The sequence below is a fragment of the Fulmarus glacialis genome, unplaced genomic scaffold (assembly GCF_000690835.1).
Source record: "Fulmarus glacialis isolate BGI_N327 unplaced genomic scaffold, ASM69083v1 scaffold33388, whole genome shotgun sequence".
Classification (NCBI taxonomy): Eukaryota; Metazoa; Chordata; class Aves; order Procellariiformes; family Procellariidae; genus Fulmarus; species Fulmarus glacialis.
Genome location: NW_009228234.1, coordinates 56,219 through 75,167, shown reverse-complemented (window position 1 = coordinate 75,167; position 18,949 = coordinate 56,219). Strand labels below are relative to the sequence as shown.

General features: G+C 38.8%; 2 protein-coding genes across 2 annotated transcripts in view; one reads left to right on the top strand and one right to left on the bottom strand.

Moving 5' to 3' along the window:
* SMARCAD1 (SWI/SNF-related, matrix-associated actin-dependent regulator of chromatin, subfamily a, containing DEAD/H box 1) overlaps window positions 1-11,700 on the top strand; it is a 45,306-nt gene extending 33,606 nt beyond the window's left edge. The window contains exons 11-23 of the mRNA XM_009583423.1: window positions 1,027-1,126; window positions 2,635-2,694; window positions 2,905-2,980; window positions 3,451-3,586; window positions 4,637-4,774; window positions 5,091-5,186; window positions 6,057-6,174; window positions 6,436-6,557; window positions 7,695-7,883; window positions 8,790-8,908; window positions 9,831-10,013; window positions 10,745-10,854; window positions 11,158-11,700. Of these exons, the coding sequence (XP_009581718.1) occupies window positions 1,027-1,126; window positions 2,635-2,694; window positions 2,905-2,980; window positions 3,451-3,586; window positions 4,637-4,774; window positions 5,091-5,186; window positions 6,057-6,174; window positions 6,436-6,557; window positions 7,695-7,883; window positions 8,790-8,908; window positions 9,831-10,013; window positions 10,745-10,854; window positions 11,158-11,219 (1,509 nt within the window). The 3' untranslated portion in view covers window positions 11,220-11,700. The remainder of the gene's footprint in view (window positions 1-1,026; window positions 1,127-2,634; window positions 2,695-2,904; window positions 2,981-3,450; window positions 3,587-4,636; window positions 4,775-5,090; window positions 5,187-6,056; window positions 6,175-6,435; window positions 6,558-7,694; window positions 7,884-8,789; window positions 8,909-9,830; window positions 10,014-10,744; window positions 10,855-11,157) is intronic.
* A 2,716-nt stretch (window positions 11,701-14,416) lies between these two features.
* Window positions 14,417-18,949, bottom strand: part of HPGDS (hematopoietic prostaglandin D synthase) — an 18,142-nt gene continuing 13,609 nt past the window's right edge. Inside the window, exons 3-5 of the mRNA XM_009583422.1 lie at window positions 18,853-18,946; window positions 15,376-15,474; window positions 14,417-14,682 (exon numbers count right to left, since the gene is read on the bottom strand). Of these exons, the coding sequence (XP_009581717.1) occupies window positions 14,518-14,682; window positions 15,376-15,474; window positions 18,853-18,946 (358 nt within the window). The 3' untranslated portion in view covers window positions 14,417-14,517. The remainder of the gene's footprint in view (window positions 14,683-15,375; window positions 15,475-18,852; window positions 18,947-18,949) is intronic.

Sequence of the window (18,949 nt, the reverse complement as noted above, 5' to 3'; positions counted from 1 at the left end):
AGGTAGCCTAAGTTCATGGACCCTGATAGTTACAAGTCACATGGTGTCTTCTGATGCAATGGAAGCAGTTTCTACCACGACAGATTATCTTCAAACCATTCATTTTAATAGCTTCTTGCCCATAAATATAATTCATTCTACTGGTCCAGCATTTAGTTGTAGTAAGCCCCTACCTTCTACATTTCTCCATCAGTTTCAAAACAGGTAGCTAACCATACAGAAAAAACTAAGAAACCTCTTCTGCTTCTCCAGCATTTCAGCCATCTCTTTTCATTATGCTCCCCATAAGTTTTGAAATAAGCAAGAAAAGCTTATGAGTTTCATGTTTTGTTTGGTGCCGACACCACCAGTAATTATACAACAGAACAAACTTAGTATGCAGCTGCTAAATGCTAAATGTGTTGTCAGTTGCTTTTAATCCTGCCTGCTTTTCATCTTGTGAGTGAATGGATGGATTTGCTTCACTAAGACTTAGGCAGTGTTTCTCAACTTCCTTATGTTTCGTATTTGTAAGATCTACCTTATGTGCATATTTTGTGGTAGATAAGATAAATTTTTAAATTCATGTTACAGAAGACAGGAAAGTGAGTATTGGTGGAAACATAGGCTTATCTTAAAGAAATCTGATTTCTATATTAAATTCCACTTCAGAAATAGCTGGAATATCCGTTGTAGAACTGGCTCAAATGGAAAGAAACAATTAGTTTTCAAGTAATCATTTGTCTGCAGCACTGTTTCAGGAAGGTAAATTTGTGAAGAAGGTTTGAGGGATGAACTTGAACTAAAATGAAAAAATGAATCCCTGATGCTCAAATGTTGAGCTGAAAAGATAATTGAGTTTGACGGCGATTATACTTAAGAAGGAATTGTCTTCTGTAAAACAACGCGGTTAAACAGAACAATTTTTCTATGCAGTTTTGTACTCTTTAGTTAGCATTGATTACACTGTAATTGTATTATGAGTACAAAACACTATTATGTTCTACAGATTGTAAATTTTGTTTAAATGGATTTGTTTTCTCTTAGGGCTTAGGAAAAACAATTCAAGCTATTGCATTTCTAGCTTATCTCTATCAAGAGGGCAATAGGGGTCCCCATTTGATAGTTGTGCCAGCTTCAACATTAGGTAAGTTACAAGCTGCAAAATTATTTGTTTGTTTAAAAAAAAAAAAAATCGTGGACAGACTGTGAAACAAAGATAATTTTGTGAAAGAAAACTTAATTTTATTATGGTGATATTCAACTCCTTAAGTAATTTGAATTGGAATGCAAACCATACTGAAAGCATGCTTGTTCTGAATTAATTAGACCTAACATGGAATTTTTTTTTAATATGCTCTGTATGCTTCACAAAAAATAAAGCTGCTTGTTACAATTTGAACTTGTTTAGCAAAGTAGTCTTTTTACTTGCTGAATATTGTCTGAAATTCCTAGTCTTCAGACTGTGCTTAGGATTAGGTTTCGTAGCATTTGAGACATTCAATGTGTTTTTTCCTTTTTGCTGCACAGAATCTGTTAAAGCAGATCAAAATCCTGAAACAGTGAGACTGACTCTCTTTTAGTTGTGTGTTTTGATTGTTTAATGACCTCAGCCGAAAGCAGGAAGAATATGGTGGAATAAAATACATCAGCGAAGCTGATGAGTTTGAGCAGAAACAAGTTCTCTGTGAAGTTAAATTTGGTTTTGTTGAATGATTATAGAAAGGAGAAAGTAGCAAGTTTAATTTAGAAAGAAAATGCTGCTTTTAATATAAAATACTTCTTTGGGCTTCAAAAATTTCTCTTAACACCTCAGAAAAGCTTCTGGTTGTTCAACGTCAGTTCAAAATTGCCATTTTCAGTGTGCTTTTAAAATCCACTAGAACCCATTTTTTAAAATAACTCTTAAAAATGCATGTTACTTAAAACCTGAGGTGTACATAAAGGTGTAAATGAAGGTGCTTTTGTGAAGTGAATCGTAGAGGCTCATGAATTGTAGTGGCAGGTTGGCCCAAGCCATCCAGCACGGGGATGCCTGGGAAGTGCGGTCTACCTGCAGCTTTCCTGATGCTTTTCTGGAGGCGTCTCCTCAGCTCTGATTTGGGTCTGGCCGGGGTCAAGTGGCATTTACCAGAGACTCCCCTCTGCTGTGGTTTGGGGTCATTTGTGTTGGCTGTCAAGCAGCTTCCCCTCGAGTATGGTGATGTTGCCGGCTCTGCTGGCTGGGTTGAGTTGTCAAGCTTCCTTGCGTACTCCCAGAGGCGCTGTCTCTCCTGATGAAACGCTTCTGGATGCGAGTACTGACAAATGAAGTGATTTGCTTTCTGAGGAATTAGAGAGAAGAAATCAGGCTGAAAAGTTAAGCGTTGTGTTATTTTTACATGGTGGTTGCAGATGATGCAGGGTCTGTTTCTGTAGGAGTTTAACGTGCAAGCTGGTTAAGCAAAAGTTACTTAAAGCCCAGTTGTGGGTTGTTTAATTTCCCTAAGTATTATCAATTTTCCAGAGTTTAGATGGAAAGTTTCTTAACCTTCAGGAGAATTTAAAGGGATTTGCTTTAAAATCAGATGTTTGGTCTGATACTGAGGTGTGTCTGAAGTTATGTAAGACATAGTAAAGTATAAATTACTTGGGTTTTATTTTAATGTCTTACAGATAACTGGATAAGAGAAGTTCATCTGTGGTGTCCTGAACTGAATGTCCTTTTTTACTATGGTGAGGAATCTAATTTAGAAATTAATCCAATAATACAGTTGCTTGCGTGATCAGCCTAAGAAAAGATGAATTGCTCATGGAAGCATTGTTTTAAGACAGTTGTTTAAATACACATATTTATTGCTGAATGTATTTCTGTGTACTGTCTTAATTTTTATAGGTATATAAATACATGTAATTGTACTCATTTTATGTTTTATCCTTTTGTAGGATCCCAAGAAGATAGGAAACATCTCAGGGTGGACATTAATAATAAAGTTGTCGATTTCAATGTGATTGTAACTACGTAAGTACAGTAATTAAATAACAAGTGAGATTCAGTTAGCTCCTACTGACCTCTAGCGGTACAACAAAACAAACAATGTTTGGTGAGATGGGAAGGGAACTTATTTTTGGTTTCAGGTGATGGTTAACTAGGTTTTTAATAATGTGTAACAGATACTATGTAATAGATGCTTTAGATATTTTCTATTAATTACATAAGACATGCTAATAGATACATACTACTTTGTAATAGATTTGCGCAGTTTTTTGGAGAGTGTTACTGAGAGCACGGGCTCATCAAGTAAACTGTAATTATTTGCCAGTAGTAAACTGTGTTACGGTTGGTTACTTCTAGGCAGTTTTACTTACTGCCCCTCATGTATTCTCTCCATAACTTTTAACAATTTTAGAGAATTTAATTTGACTGTGATAACAGTATGTTCATGTTAAATTTGCATTTAACGTGTCTTTTATGATATCTTTCTCTGACAGATACAACTGTGCAATTAGCAGCTCAGATGATCGAGGGCTGTTTCGCAGGTTGAAGCTTAACTATGCAATTTTTGATGAAGGTCACATGCTCAAGAACATGAGCTCTGTACGCTACCAGCACCTTATGACAATTAATGTAAGAGGTTTAGTTATTGTTGGGTTAGCGGGGACAACTCATGGTTTTTTTTGTTTTGTAGTTATGGGCTGGGGGAAAACGGAGTATTAATTGTAAAGTTCGTATATGCATAATTTTCCAGAAACTACAGTATGCAAGTGGATGTAAGTGTTGGTGTGGTCTTAGGAGTGGATCCTGCATTGTGAACTCTTGCAGAGAGACAGGCTCCCAAATAAATGTAAAAAATTTCCTATATCATTATTACAATGATGGTAGTGGTTCGGTTTCCAGTATTAGGCAATTTTCCAGTTTTATCCCACAGTAATAAAGATTATAAAAATTCTGTTCTGATGACTTGTGCTGAAACATTGTAGTATTTAAGGACCTACTCTGATAGGACTGTGCAAGAAAAGCTACTTTAAAATAACTTTTTCTTGTAGCTTGCGGCCTGAGTCAACAGCATTTTGGAAAAGTGAAAATTTGAGTACAGCTCTTTCTCTGATTGTTGTGATTTAGCACTGTAGTATTCATACAATAATAATATACTTACGATCACTTATTACGACTTATTTTTCAAGATCATGTTTTTATCAAAAGCCTTTTTAAGAATCTGATCTTTAAGCGATTAAACTATGGCTTGTACTTGCAATTCAAAACTTGTGCATAAGTACTGTATGACACTAGAAAAGATTTATGGGAGCAGCAATTAGCACATTAATTTAAAAAAAAAAAACCACAAACCACAAAACAAAACCAAAACAAAACAAAACAAAACAACCAAACCAAGAAAAACCCTAATAGAGCCAGGAGGGCTTTTCTCACATCTCGATTAGGCTTCTTGAATAAATACAAATATCTTAAATTGATATGTGCCCCACAGATCTGTAAACTGTTTATTGACTTAACCAGGAAATTATTCCATGAGATCTAAACATATATTAAGTTTAAATAGTTATAATTTAAACCAAGCTCATTTTCTCAGTTTTCCATAGCTGTGTTGTTTCTGCCAATATTAATTTTTAATCTGTTCGACTAATGGTTCTCATTGCTGTTTTCCCTTTGGACAAACAGGCAAAGAATCGCTTACTGCTAACGGGGACTCCAGTTCAAAATAATCTGTTGGAATTGATGTCCCTCTTGAATTTTGTCATGCCGCATATGTTCAGCAGTAGCACAAGTGAAATCCGAAGGATGTTCTCTTCAAAAACAGTAAGTAGTATATATTCTCTTCTTGAAAATGGCATTTTAATTTTTTTTTGCTAGAACACTGCTGTTGCTGCATAACTTCTGTTTTATTGGTATCTTATGGAAACAGGTAGTGTGATTATGAAAATCTAGAAAATGAAACAATTAAATAAACCATTTAAAGTAAGAATGTGTCATAACAGGATATCTCAGAATACTAATGGTCCTGTTAGATCTGTCTGTTCTGGCTGGGTTTTTCATCAAGTTAGAATAGTTAAGATAGTGTTGTTACAGCTGAAAACTTCACGCTGTAATTGAATTTTTGCACTATTTTCCTTAGAAGAGTGCTGAAGAACAAAGCATATATGAAAAGGAGAGGATTGCACATGCAAAGCAGATAATAAAACCATTCATCTTGAGAAGGGTAAAAGATGAGGTAATGTTTTATCTTTAAAATAATGGTTTCATATCATCAAAAAGCCTGATAATCTTTGAGACTAATAGAATTTAAGGTCAAATTTTGTCAGTGCTAGTTTTAGCTGTTTATCCAGGAAGAGCAAGAAACTTGAGCTATCTTTCGGGAGTTTGCAAGTGCAAATGTGACCTGCTGCAGTTTTGGGTTTTGATGCTTATTATTTGCTGACTATTTACAGTTGGGAATTTTAGTTAGGAAAGATCACTGAAAGGTGATTCAGTGCACTGCTAAGCGATGAGAAGGGAGAAATCCTCCACATTAACCACAAAAATATTTGTGACGTTTATAGTAATAATGTTTTATTTTAACTGAAAGGATTAAGGCAGTGAATGTGCATGTATGTATTTGTGTATATGTATGACTAGAAATGTGTGGTTTAAGTTATTTTGCTATCATCAAAATGTTTCTTTTTTATTCTAAAATCCAAAACCTATTTAAATTCTTCTATTTAGAATTGCGTATATAAAAGAAAGGGAAAACTTAATAGTGATCCAAAAAGTGTTTCTGTGTACTTGCATACTTTAGTAGTCACTGGCTTGAAGAGGGTATCCCTGATTAGCAGGGGAGTAGGTTCCAGGTATTGCATGTATTATTATTTCATGCAGTTTTGGAGTGTGCAGACCATGTTACTTGATGGAGGGATGATGTATAATCCAAATCAACTTCTGAATAAGTCGAACTGCTGACTCAGTTAGCAAAGTTGCAGCCGATGAGAGGAGTTGGGATGGGGAGAATGAATAGAATAGCTTAAAAGCAGGCTTGTAAGATAGTACGGAATTACTGACCATTCGCCACACTACAGTTTTTACTGGTATGTTTTTATTTTGTCAGGTCCTTAAACAACTACCTCCCAAAAAAGATCTCATTGAATTATGTGCCATGTCTGAGAAACAGGAACAACTATACTGTGATCTCTTAAACAAGCTCAAGAAAACTATTAACAGTAATGGTATGTGAGGGTCTCATTTCGTTTTGCTGGATTTTTTTCATACCCAGACATATGTCGAATGTGACTACAAAGCCCTTGCTTTGTAGAAATGTCTAATACTCATAAACTGACTATATCCCTTCTATGAATTTTTCGTAAGTTCAGGTAATAGGTGAAATGTCAAATTCAGTTCTTACAAATGAAGTTCTCCTGAGAGATAAAGATGTGTCAGATAGGCATCTATGTACTACTTCTGAATATACCTTATTTCTTTGTTTACAGAGAAAAACTCTGATATGGGAAATGTAATGATGCAACTTAGAAAAATGGCTAATCACCCTCTCTTGCATCGTCAGTATTACACGACTGACAAGCTTAGGACAATGTCCATGCTTATGCTCAAGGTAAGGTGATGAGATTCAGAAGCAATCCTTAATTTCTCAGAATTTTTAATGCAACTTAAATAGAATTTTTTATTGTCAGTCCTCTGGTCGAAAGTGTGTCTTTGCAAAACTTAATTCATTGTTGCTGCTTTTTATTTCTCTGCATCTATCCAGTGATCTAATCAAGCTCTGTATGTGTTTAACACTGATTTTTGTATCAGATACTAGAATGGAGAGAACAGTTGTGGGACTGCAGTCATCTCCCTTTCATTAGCTCCCCCTTAACACCTCTTCCCTCCACCCCAAAATTTAAAACCAAAGTACTTACGAAAAAAATCTTGGGTGGGCACTTGAGTTTACTAGTGTTTTCTGAGTAGCAGGAAATCTAGGCTGTGCAGAACTAAAATAGGGAAGGCAAAAGTATTGAACTGTTAAGGATTTTTTTTTTTTTTTTTTTAATTTGTCTGGGGTTAATGCCTGTGGAGTCTGGGGAAAATTGTTGCTTCTTTCTAAAGTATAAAGAAAAAAAAATCTGAATGTGCAGCAGGTGCTCTAAGAAAGTTGCAGCTGTCTTTGAATATCTTCAGCTTTGTTTTAAAATAAAGCCAGTCAAGGTTGGGGGGAAGGGAAGAAGTGACCCATTGGTTTATGAAGGATTTTTGTCCCTTTTTATTTCTACTCATACCATCGTACTCTCCAGATGTGGCTTTTCTTTTCCTCTTTCTTCCAGGCATGACATCCCTCTACCCACCCTACATCTTGGGCTGGGCTTCCCATGTCTTCTACCATCTATCCAAGGATTGGACCTCCCTTTTAGGGAATGTGTCTTCAGGGGAAGAGGTCTGATACAGGGGTAAAAGGTCGTAGGGCTTGATGGGAATTAGGTAATTGCTGTGGAGGTTGAGCATATACTTTGTAGTTTTTGGTAGTACAAGTTCTTGTAAAAGCTAAATTGCGAATGATCCTCTACTATAAACCTGGGATTGCAGAGTTCATCTTTTGTTGCTTGCATGAGCCACGCTCTGGCATTTGTCCATGTCTAATTGTGCTACTTCGTTCTTTCAGAAATTTTGGATGTTATTGTGTGGTGGTTTTGTTTTTTCTTGTCTGGCTGGCAAGATTGTGTATTGCATTATTTCCCTTTATTTTTGCTAACAGGAACCCACACATTGTGATGCTAACCCTGACCTTATCTTTGAAGACATGACAGTAATGACAGATTTTGAGCTGCATTTGCTTTGTAAGCAATATTCTCACGTCAGTGACTTCAAGTTAGACATGGATCAGATCTTGGATTCTGGAAAGTTTAGAGCACTGGAACGCATTCTCTCTGACCTTAAAGAGAAGGTTGGTACTACAGATGGCTGAAACATCTTTTCCTGTCCATCTAAAGGGTCGCTCTAAATAACTGGTTAAATTAACGTCTGCTAGCTGTATATGCAACCCAGTTGCTTTTCTGTGGAGTATTACAATGTGATTTAGAGCATGTGCAGTATTGCAAAGCAATACTTAGAGCTTTTATTGTGCAGTCCTGCCTACACATGTCACTTTAGAGACAGCTGAAATAAGCTTTCCCATTTTTCCAAGTTTCAGAATATTCATCCCGAGTTGACACTATTTTCTCAATGTATGGAGGGGTAGCATCATTTTCACAGCTCATGAACTTTGACCTTCTTTTGGCAATTGAATAAGACTGTATTACATTAGAATAATCATGTATGTGTTAAGCCAGTGTAAAGGTAAGAAGAGGTCACTGCTTTGAGTCATAGATTCAAACTGGCTTATTTTACAAATGAGCATGTATCGTGGTACTTCAGAGTATCCTGAATTTGCACAAGTGTGTGCTGTGCATCTGTTCGATTATTTCAGACAAAAGGGTGCTACTGCTCTGTGTTACATGGAATATAGCTTAAATTTAAGTTTTTAATAAAAATATTTTGTTGATGTTTATAGATGGAGTAGATCTGTCATTTATGCATTTGACAGGTGATTTCTAGATTGCTTGAGTCACCTAAGTACAAAGTAGCTAAAAAAATTATTGCACTGACAAAATGTGGGTTAATGCAGCAGAAATACTCGGTACGATATCTTCACTGGAAGTCAGTCCTGACTTGATGAATTTCAGCTTAGTCTTTTAGTTTGGAAAATAGGGATTCAGTCAAAGTCACGTATTTGCACCAATAAACTATTTGTGTAGTTCGTTATCCATAATTGATGTGTTTTAAAACTTTTGTTTTGCTTTGTGATTTCCAGGGTGACAGAGTTGTATTGTTTAGCCAGTTTACTATGATGCTGGATATCTTGGAAGTTTTCCTAAAACATTGGCAACATAGATATATTAGGTTGGATGGAAAAACCCAGATTTCTGATCGGTATGTGACTTTTTTGCTGAAGATGAGAGAGAAAAAATAGATGTGTGAATGGAGGAGGGGAGGTGATTTAAAACCCTTACCTTTGTTTTCCAATGTATAGAATTCTGTGGTCACTGGGCATTGACTATAGAAGGGGTTTAATGTTGGATTTCAGATCGCCTTAGTAAGGATGAGGCTGAAAGGTGAGTTTTGGATGGTCGGGCTACAGTCTTAGCTATCGAAATGGAAAACTTGTCTCTTCAGCAGTTCATGGTGTGTTTGATTTGCTTGTGTGTCAGCATGCCATAACAAAAGTTCACCTGTAGATATTCCTTGGTAGTATAGTATATCTTTGTTACAATAGGCAGATAAACTCCTTTGTTTCTGTAGGACAAACCATTTACTCTGTCCTTCGCAGCTGAAAATATTGGAATGCTTTTCTTGTATTTGAGCTGTGCTGGTTTTCTGCTTTCATGATTTTTTTAGATGCTCTTTCATTAGTTTCAAAAAACCCTGTCATTCTTGCTGTGGTATTACTTCCTGCTTACAACTGAAATCCCTTGTGTGCAATTGGTACAGAAGACAGTCATGAAGTTAAGTTTCTCCCTCCCCCCCTCTTTCGCCCCCCCCCAGTTTGTTTAACGTATTTCAGTCTTCCCTTGTCCTGCAACTTCCTCTTTGTATTCTGTGATTACCCAAAATCTTTTTCCAAGCCTCTCTTCATTCTTTGCTATTGATCTGTCACTCTGAGTATGTTTCTCTGGGCACTGCGGAGGACTGTTGGTACCTTTTTTCCTTCTGCATAACATCTGTACTTTTGAGCTGCTTTGCTGTGCCACTGTCCTCCCTTTCAAAAGATCATCATCCTAACTTCTGTATTCAACTCTGGAGCCACTGTAGTGTTTTCTTCAAGGCCTGATGTGTGTTTTCTTGTGTTCTGCAGGATACATCTAATAGATCAGTTCAATACAGATATGGGTATATTTGTATTCCTCCTGTCAACCAAAGCTGGTGGCTTGGGAATTAATCTGACCTCAGCAAATGTTGTTATTCTTCATGACATTGATTGCAACCCATACAATGATAAGCAAGCAGAAGACCGATGCCATAGAGTAGGTCAGACAAGGTAAGACTATTTAATTATAATGCTTGGCTTTTCTTGGAGGCAAGCTCTCAAAGGAGGCTAAAAGGACAATATTTTGTGATTAAAAAGTCCATTTTAAGCAGAGACTTGCATAAACCAGCTCTGGGTTTTGTGGGAGCTAGGTAATTGTAATTGTCTTAGCACTGTTGCTGTCAGAACAAACCTTATTTACATTCTCCTTCTTTTTCCAGTTCTCTCTAACTCTCAAATTCTCTATAATTCTCAAATTTCTGGTGTTAGGAACTATTTCAAGGCAGATCTGAAGTTTTTGGGACTGTTTGGCAAAGCTGTTTGTCCTCTTCAGGAAACTTCTAAGCTCTAAAGTGCCACCCTACCATGAAGAGTGAAACCATGGACTGTTTTAGAGTCCTTCATCAGAATAAGCTAATGTGAACAATAGAATATGTTTAATAACTGGTATTTCAACTGTAGTATGGATTGAGAGGGACGTTGAGTTGTTTCTATTAACAGAGATTTTTGTGACCGTCCAGACTTTGCAGTGGCTGGGAGTGCAGGAGAAAACAAGTTTTCTGGCAGTACAGAGCACAGTTGGTCCAGACAGAAAAACTAGAAGCTCTTTGTATTGCCCTTTTGTTCATTTCCTCCTTCTTGTTTTAAACCACTGCCAGCTGAGCAAAGGCATAGCATCCTTCCCTTTTGCACTAATCCAAAGAAACTATAAAAATGGATTTATCCTATTTTGTGGTTTTCAGAGAAGTAAAAGTCATAAAGCTAATCAGTAAGGGGACTATCGAAGAATCCATGCTCAAAATCAGCCAGCAGAAATTGAAGTTAGAACAAGATATGACTGCAGCAGATTCAGGTAAGTCTCTTGCACATAATTATGTCCAGTTAAGTGAACTAAGGTTGCTGCAATGTATTATTCTGAAAAAAGAAGATTCTTGATGCAGACAAGCCTTTTTTTTTTTTGCATATTAAATAAACTAGAAAGGCGTATTTGTGCTGATTATTGTTCGGTTTGACAGGAAGCGCCCTCTGAGTCTGACCCACAGATCGATGACAGACTCCTACAAGTAGAAGGTTTTGTGCAGTTTTGGGGATCTAGACTTTTGTGTGTTTATGTGAAATATTTTGAGCTGTACTAATACTTGTTTTTATTCCTCAGGAGAAGAAGGAACCATTCCAGCAGATATAGCCACACTATTAAAAGCTTCATTAGGTCTCTAAAATGTAAATATGTTGTGGAATTCAAGGAAGAAAGGTGATGTTGTACCCCAAGGACTCTTACATTACGGATGACCATGAGTTTTATGAACATTTATAACTTTTTGTAGTTTCTTTATTGTATTCCTCATGGTATTGAAAATTTTTAACATCAATAGCATTCTTTTGATGCTTAAAAACATAAATGGCCCAAATGTGCCAACATCAGATGCTGAATAAACATTGTTTTACAGATCACTTTTAAAAACGGGGACCTAAGTAGTAATTGTTTTAACAAATCTGCTACTGCTTAAGATTTGTCAGTATTTTTGTAATTATTTCTACCTCCAAATATATATATAAAAACTGTCTGTTTCACTGGATTACACGTGTAGATTTTTTTATATGTGCCTTATTTGACAATGCTCAAGTCTGTTTCTGCTTGTTTTGGTTCATTTGATGTACCGTACTGGTTTTGTATCAACTTGTTCAAATAAAACTCCATAGGTTAACAAAATGTGTTCATTTTGTGATTATTTGGGGGGGGGGGGTGCTTGCATGTTATAAATCAAATAGGCAGCTTTCAAACTAGCTGAAATGTTCCATTTGAACTGACTTGGCTTTATCCAGCAGTAGTTAATTACTAATGTGTCATTATACTCTAATCACGGTTGTGTTAGGATATTGATTATAAAAACAGAATTCCTGCCAAATGGAACTTTCCACCCAGGTTGCAATTTTTTTGTCAGTCCTTGGTGTAGATACCAGATTTGCGCTCTGCCAATGAAGTGCCCTAAACACAAAGCTTATGTCTTGCTCTCTTGAAGTTTCAGTCAATTTTGAATTCATCTCAGTGAAATGAAGAGCTTCAGTGGTATCAATGATGAGGTGTGCCTCCACCTGAAGTTTATGATCTGCTGGCAAGGATGTAATTCGAGGAGGTAGGAGAGGAGGATGTCCATTTCCCTGGACAGAGGAAAGTGTGAAATTTGGTCTTTTGAACTCACCGTAGTTAAGATTCAGACTGCTGCTTTTTTAGAAGCTGGGGAAAGACAAAGTATGGGGAAGTCTGTATTGCCCCTGCCCTCTTAAAGCCTCAGCTGCTGTATGCTCTGTGCTGAGCTCAGCAAATCTGTACCGGGCTGAATCTCTCAGAGGACTGCATCCTAGAATTCACTCTGGTTTGCAATATGGGGTTGATACTTAGTTACCACTTTTCTATATGTGGTTATCACAGTCAGAAGACACTTGTTGCGTCTTTTGAAGGAACTCAGAACAGTTTTATATGAAGAGTAGGGAAGAGGAGCTGGAGTCCATGATTGCTCAGTATTTCAGCCTGTCTTCTGATAGTGATTAGTCAGTGAGGTGATCGGTCAGTTGGGCATCTATTTGTTTTGGTTTGGTTATGGCTGTGGGTATTTTTTCCAACTGTGTGTGATTTCTGCAAGTACAAAATGGATGGAAAATGAAAGCTATTAAAATGTTTTCAAAATGTTTTTTAGTTTTGAACTAAACTTCACTTGGTTTTTACTAGAAATCTTCTATGGCTGTGCTGCATGTTCCAAAATGCACAGCTGAAATAGGGTGAAGAAATACTTTATTATATGGAAAGGGGGAAGAGTAAGAATCAGTTTGTCTACCATGCTGCTTTAATTCCATCTGTTTTGTTGGACTAAATAGTGGGATTTAACAGACAACCGCAAGTGTTTAACGCTGCAGTTAATGAAGTTTTTTGTTTCTGTTGAGCATCATCCTAGCCCAGCTCTTGTCCCATTGTATTTGCATGTTCTCACCTGTTTGCATGCGAAATGAAACAAAATGCCTGCCCTATCTTGTGGTTTGTGTGGTGTTTTGGTTTGGTATGTGTATGTAATCAGTTAATGTAGTCTGGCTGAGCAGTGGTTACTCCTTAAACAATCACATCCTTAGACCCCTGGGGTCAGTATCTGTCTTGAAGTGCTATGAAGCTCATATGTGTATCTGCATTTTTTGTTTATTGCAACTGTTTCTACCCTCTTTAATTGGGGGTCTTAAGAGATTGTAGAATCACCATCCTTGAAGATACTTAAAAGATACACACAGCCCTGGGCAGCTGGCTCTAAGTGGCCCTGCTTGAGCAGGGGGTTTGGACCAGATGACCTCCAGGGGTGCCTTAACCTCAACCATGTGGCTGAAGAAGAGAGGAGAGTGGGAGCTGAAGAAGGAAAAATCTGTAAAGAGCTAGAAAAAAGCATGCAAGGAATTGCAAAGCAGGTGGAGGTACCATATTGGAATGAGCAAAAGATTGGACCTTGCTTTCAGTTCTGCCAATACCTGGTTTGTGTCTGAACTGTTAGTGGTTGGTTGGTGTCACTCATATGATTCAATGAAATAATACTTACGGTAGGAGGGAAAAGCAAGTGTGAAGGGAAATACTTTCCTAACAGTGGCCATTTTCAGCCCAAAGGATTGCCCAAGTTTGTTGTGGTTTATCTGCTTACACCACACAGTGGAGTCCTCTTGCAAGCACTTGTCTCCCCTTGAGTTTGTGTAAACCGCTTGCATCTACAACCGTCCACATTGCCGGGATTTCCACCTACCTGTTTTCCCCAGTGCCGTAAGAACAAACTGTTCATTCATTTGTTCTAAACCCAGTTTCCACCCCTGCCACCACTACCCCCCAATTTTTGTCTCCTACTTACTGGAAGAGATACTGAGCTGCTGAATGTTTTTGCAGCTGGTGTGCTTATGGAGAACCGGTGCTGGTGTGGACGCCAGCTCAGCTGGGCAGCTGCTTTTTGTTTTGGTTTGGGTTTTGTTTTGTTTTGTTTCTTTGCAGTGGCACAGCATAAACTTCAAGAGGCTAAAGAAAGCGTTTGAGAAGCTTGACGTTTGTTGACTAAGTGGGTCTTTTTTTTTCTGTTCTTTTCTTTTTTGCTTAGTGTCCTTAGTCCTCGCACACATTTATCCTCCCTGTTAATTAGCCTGCTTTCCTCCGGATTGAAAGTCTACAATAAACAAAGTATTGTTGAGATTGTATCTCTCCAGGAAGGTTTATTCACCTCTTTTCCCTTCGAGAGCCCACAGAACATTAATTGGGTTGATCAAGCACTTTATTAGTAGTGGGGGGAATGTGGTTGAAACCACACCTCTCTCTCAGGCTCTACTCTACTAAATCAGCTTTTTAGATTCTCTCCTATAAATGGATACAAGTGGTAGATTTTGATTTGGTGTAGCATTCCCATCTGAAATTAATTTAAATGATTCTAAAATTAATAACTTAGGACACTTGTCATGTTGAAAACTAAACATGCATTTGTGCTTTCTAGCCTGAACAGCTGATCTACATTACAGTCTTCGGTCTTTTCTGGATCCAGGCTGCAATAGCTGGAAGTGCTTGCACTCTGTCTCTGAGAGCCAAAAGCCTGGGGTAGTTGTCTGCCAGGTCAGGTTTACAGGACAGAAGTGTCGTACTGCACACATCCCAGTAGAAATCAGCCCATGTTACCTGGTGGAAATGGAAGAGAAAGCAGTAAATTTAGTTGGTAATCTCAGAAACTGGGACTACTAATATTCTCAGCAAACTGCAGAAATGAAACATGAATTGATCTGTTTTGTGTAAGTTTTTGTTGTTTGGGTTTTTTTTTTAAAGCCTGTAACTACAGAGCGAGTAATTATGTTGCAATGCAAGGCTTGACTTAAGTAAAAATTGGTTAAATAAAGCCCTTGCTACAAATATTACTTGCATTATAATACTAAACTTTCCTGCTTAAACTGTGCTGCAGAAAAGTGTTTTAATTAGTTTCCAAACAATTTGGGGTAAAAAAGGGGATTACATTTTCATATAGGTTTTTTCGTATTGTTCTATAAATTGATCGGTGATTATAAGCAGAGTTCTGAACAACTCCCATCTGTATTGACTAGTACAAAGGCATTTATAATGTTTTGTGTCAACATACTTCTAAACCGGTTTAGAAAATGCAGATCCTAGTCCTGGTTAGTCTCACTTTTCTAATAGTAGGGAAAACAATTTTCACTTTGCAATTTGAGCAACCAATTGTGTATTGGTAAGAACGAAGAGTTAAAAAAGTGGGGAGAGTTGTTTCATGGGCTGGCATGAAATCCAGAAATTCAACAGTAGTCAATGATTTTATTTTTCTGGCAACCTGATTGGAATGGGAGAAACAAAAATTATACTTACAGATTTCCCTACCAGCCAGTTGTTATCCCCTAAGAAAGTATCCAAATCTTTCAGTAACTCAGGTGCTTTGTTAGTGAGGATATCATCAAATGCTCGTTTCTGGGGGAAGAACGAAACACAAAGATGCATACCAACGTGTAAGCACAGCAGTCAGCAAAATTGAGGGTTTCTTACTTGTGAAAAAGAAAGCTGAAATCTTAAAAAGGTGACAGTGAAATCGTTTGGTCTGACCCAAACTTTAGAGTACTCTCAGTTCTCTTCGGAAGGAGGAATGTGTTGACATCCAAGTCAGGATTAATACAGCAAACAGCAATTATTTAAGATAAGTAAAGAAATGCACAGATAACTGTCATTTGGATACACGCAAGGGGGCACTATTGAATTTAGGAAAGCTGAGGTAATTACCCATGAAGAGGGTTAGATGCCCAAAACACGGCATTCGTGGCTCAGTGAGCCATGACTTAAGCCAATTGCTCCCTTAATGAACACCTGAGAGCTCCTGGATGCTGAGACACGATGTTTGAGGCGATGCCGCTCATTTGTCTGTGCTAACAGCCACTCAGCCGCGGCAAGCCGCGAGCCCTGCCATAGATTGGGGAGAATCCATCTACAAAATATATTCTCAATGTCTCACGGTCATTTTTTGGGGATTCTTTTGGATGTTATGTTTTCTAGTATACAGGGTTTCAAATTTCCAGAATCCCTTAAGCTCAGTCTTTCCGTGCTGCCAGTCAGATGCTGCTCGGTTATCTTTCCTTACCAGCCCTTCTCATGTGAGATGTGGAACCTGGGTTTTGAGCTTTTACTGGCTTTATCTTTGAACTTTTTATGTTAGCAGGTTATTCTGCTGTTTTGTCTCTGCAGCAATGAGATTTGAGGTGGTTAAAATATGTTTTTAAAGGCTGAAGTCTGCATTGAAGGGTATGGGCCTTAGTATTTGTATGTTAATGGATGAAGGATGAGGTTGTGTATGGTGGTGGCTCTCCCCTAGCTGTTCCCCGTAGCAGAAAGTTTTAAGGCTGCTTTTAAAGGGTTAGCTGTTTCCTTTGGAGAGGGAAACTGTTTCTGGTTTTCTCTTCTCACCTGCATGGAAGCAATTGAGATTGCAGACTGTTGTGATCATCTGGTCTGACCCATGTGGCACAGTTCGTGCAGTTAATGTGCTTGGCCTAACTTTGGAGGAACATAGTCAGGCTTGATTAAATAAGCACTGCTAAACAGGAATGGAATTATTCCAACAGCTTTGAAATTCAGCTTAATGAAGAAAGAATAAAATTTAGAAGAGGCAGCAGCCTAAATGGTCCCAAAAAATTCAGGCTGAAATAAAATCAGTACTTCTGCAGACACGTTCGAAGATTTGACATAATTTTCTGCTGTCTGTTAAGAGTTTAGTAACTGAATGTTGTGACTGCAAGTAACAGACAGGAGTTTGCAGTCCAGAAATTTCATATTTGTACCCTGTGCTGTAGCATTTCCTTTTTTTAGGTAAGTTCCCCTGCCCTCCCCTGCAAAAAAAACCCCAAACTATTGTGTGATCATGATGGTAATGACCTCCCCCAACTACAGAAGTACACAGTCAACCCATGAAGCTGGTGGGGACATGACCAGGATCCACCTTCTGGAGGGGCACGACCTACTTGTCTCAACTCTGGAGCTCTCTAGCAATGCATGACAAATCTATTGCAACGCCAGCTATTTTTTTGGGGGTGTGTACAGTGAAGGGAGAGTCTGTGCCTGGCACAGAGGGACCTTCCATGGGCAGCTTCCACCTCTGCTCCCCCTCCCTTGCTTGGTTTTCTCTTTGCTACTGGCCAGATAGCATAACACATCCTTTCATCTTTCTCCGAGGGATGTGTGATCCTGTAATCACTTGTCTGGGGGAAGTTTTCTGACTTTACTGTGTGCAAATTACTTAAATCTGGCCTTGTGAGACCATGAGACGCCACTTCTACCACAAGGTGGTGGCAGCGGACCCGGGAGGAGAGAAGGAGAACAGCTAATAGAAAAATGTTAGGAGATTCCCAGAAAGTAAGTTTCTCGATCTTCCTTGGCCCCAAAACACTCCCTTGCATGCATACGTGTGTACAGGCATATAAGGGTTGCCTGTGAACCTTCTTCCCTTTTAAATTAATCACTGGTGACATGGTCTGGGTCCTTATTTTGGAGAAGTGCTTGAGTACGAGCTGGGACACACGCAGGCATTATCGTGGGAGTTTCCCTGTAAAGGAGCAGCAGTACAGTGGCAGTAGTGCTCTTCCACGCTAACATGTTAGCAACACTGTGGCTGTTCCTAAATGATTAAAAATCGTGAGTCAACCTCCCCTCCCCAAATGAGGAAACTTCAGGAAATCACTAGGACATGAAGTAATTCACATTTTTGAATACTAAAACCTCCAAATACACTTTCAGATTTTCCCCTGCAAGATTTCAGAGCACTTTAATATCATTTCATTATTTATTATTGGTTTTGGTCAACATTTTGTACTCTGTGGTTTCTGTAATAAGACACCCTAGTCTATCTGAAATGTTACCTTTCAATAAATGGAAGGTGGCTGCACTGGTAGTTAACGGTGAGACCTGTTGTTACGCTACCACTTTCCTGAAAGGGTCAGGTCATCTGCTTGGGTCAGAGCTGCGTGGAGCCATTGTAACGCCAGAGTTAACTCATCCACCACCCTCCTACCCAGCAGCTGATCTGCATGCTTGCATTTGGGGCTCTGGCCAGAGGGACTGGACTGATGCCAAAAAAAAAAACCCAAATGCTGTAAGATTTGCCCATGACTGTGTGTTGAAGTAGCGTGTTAGCCTGGCATCAGTATTTGCAGAAGCACCACAGAGGGCCGAGGTTGGGCCGCTGGGATCTGAAGAGCATGGCCGCAGCGACAGTGAGGGATGTGCTACCTCCCCTCTTTAGCAGTGCCTGCTGTCCTGCACCACCCTGGTAATTGAAAAGAATTTGTCCCTGGCAGCTGATGTTATTGAAGATTGATACATATTAAAAGCCAAGTAGAAATCAAGATGCAGAAGGGCAGAAGGAAGATGGGATGGAGCTGTTAATCCTGTTCAGTTAGTAAAAAGAGAAAGATTTGCGCTTATTCTGTTTGCAACAAGATACAGGTATTGCACAGTGCCGGCTGGGATGGAAGTGTCCTGTCTTTCCCCTTTGAAGAGCAGTCTGATGTATGCATCCATATGGCATCCTTGATTCAAGGTGAACCAGTAAGGGGCGGCTTGTGATGGCCCCATCATTCCTTCCACCGAGGGTGAAAAAAATCTGGTGAAGGAGGAGGTGGGAGGGAGCAGAAGGCCTTGGCTGGATTAGCCTGGAGGAAGAAGCACAGAGCTCCTCCAGCTCAGCTTCACTGAGGTGAGGTGATGGACCCAGGGGTTGGCACACAGCAGTTTCTCCAGAGGAGATGCTCAGGTACAGAGCCGTGGCTTATGTGCTATCTTTGTTTAAATTAGTGATTGTCTTACTCTCACGTCCTGATTTTTCTCTGCCCAAGGGAACAGCGTCATGAAATCATCTATGGTGTCCACAATGGCATCAGCCAGCGCCTGTTCCACAGGCGTC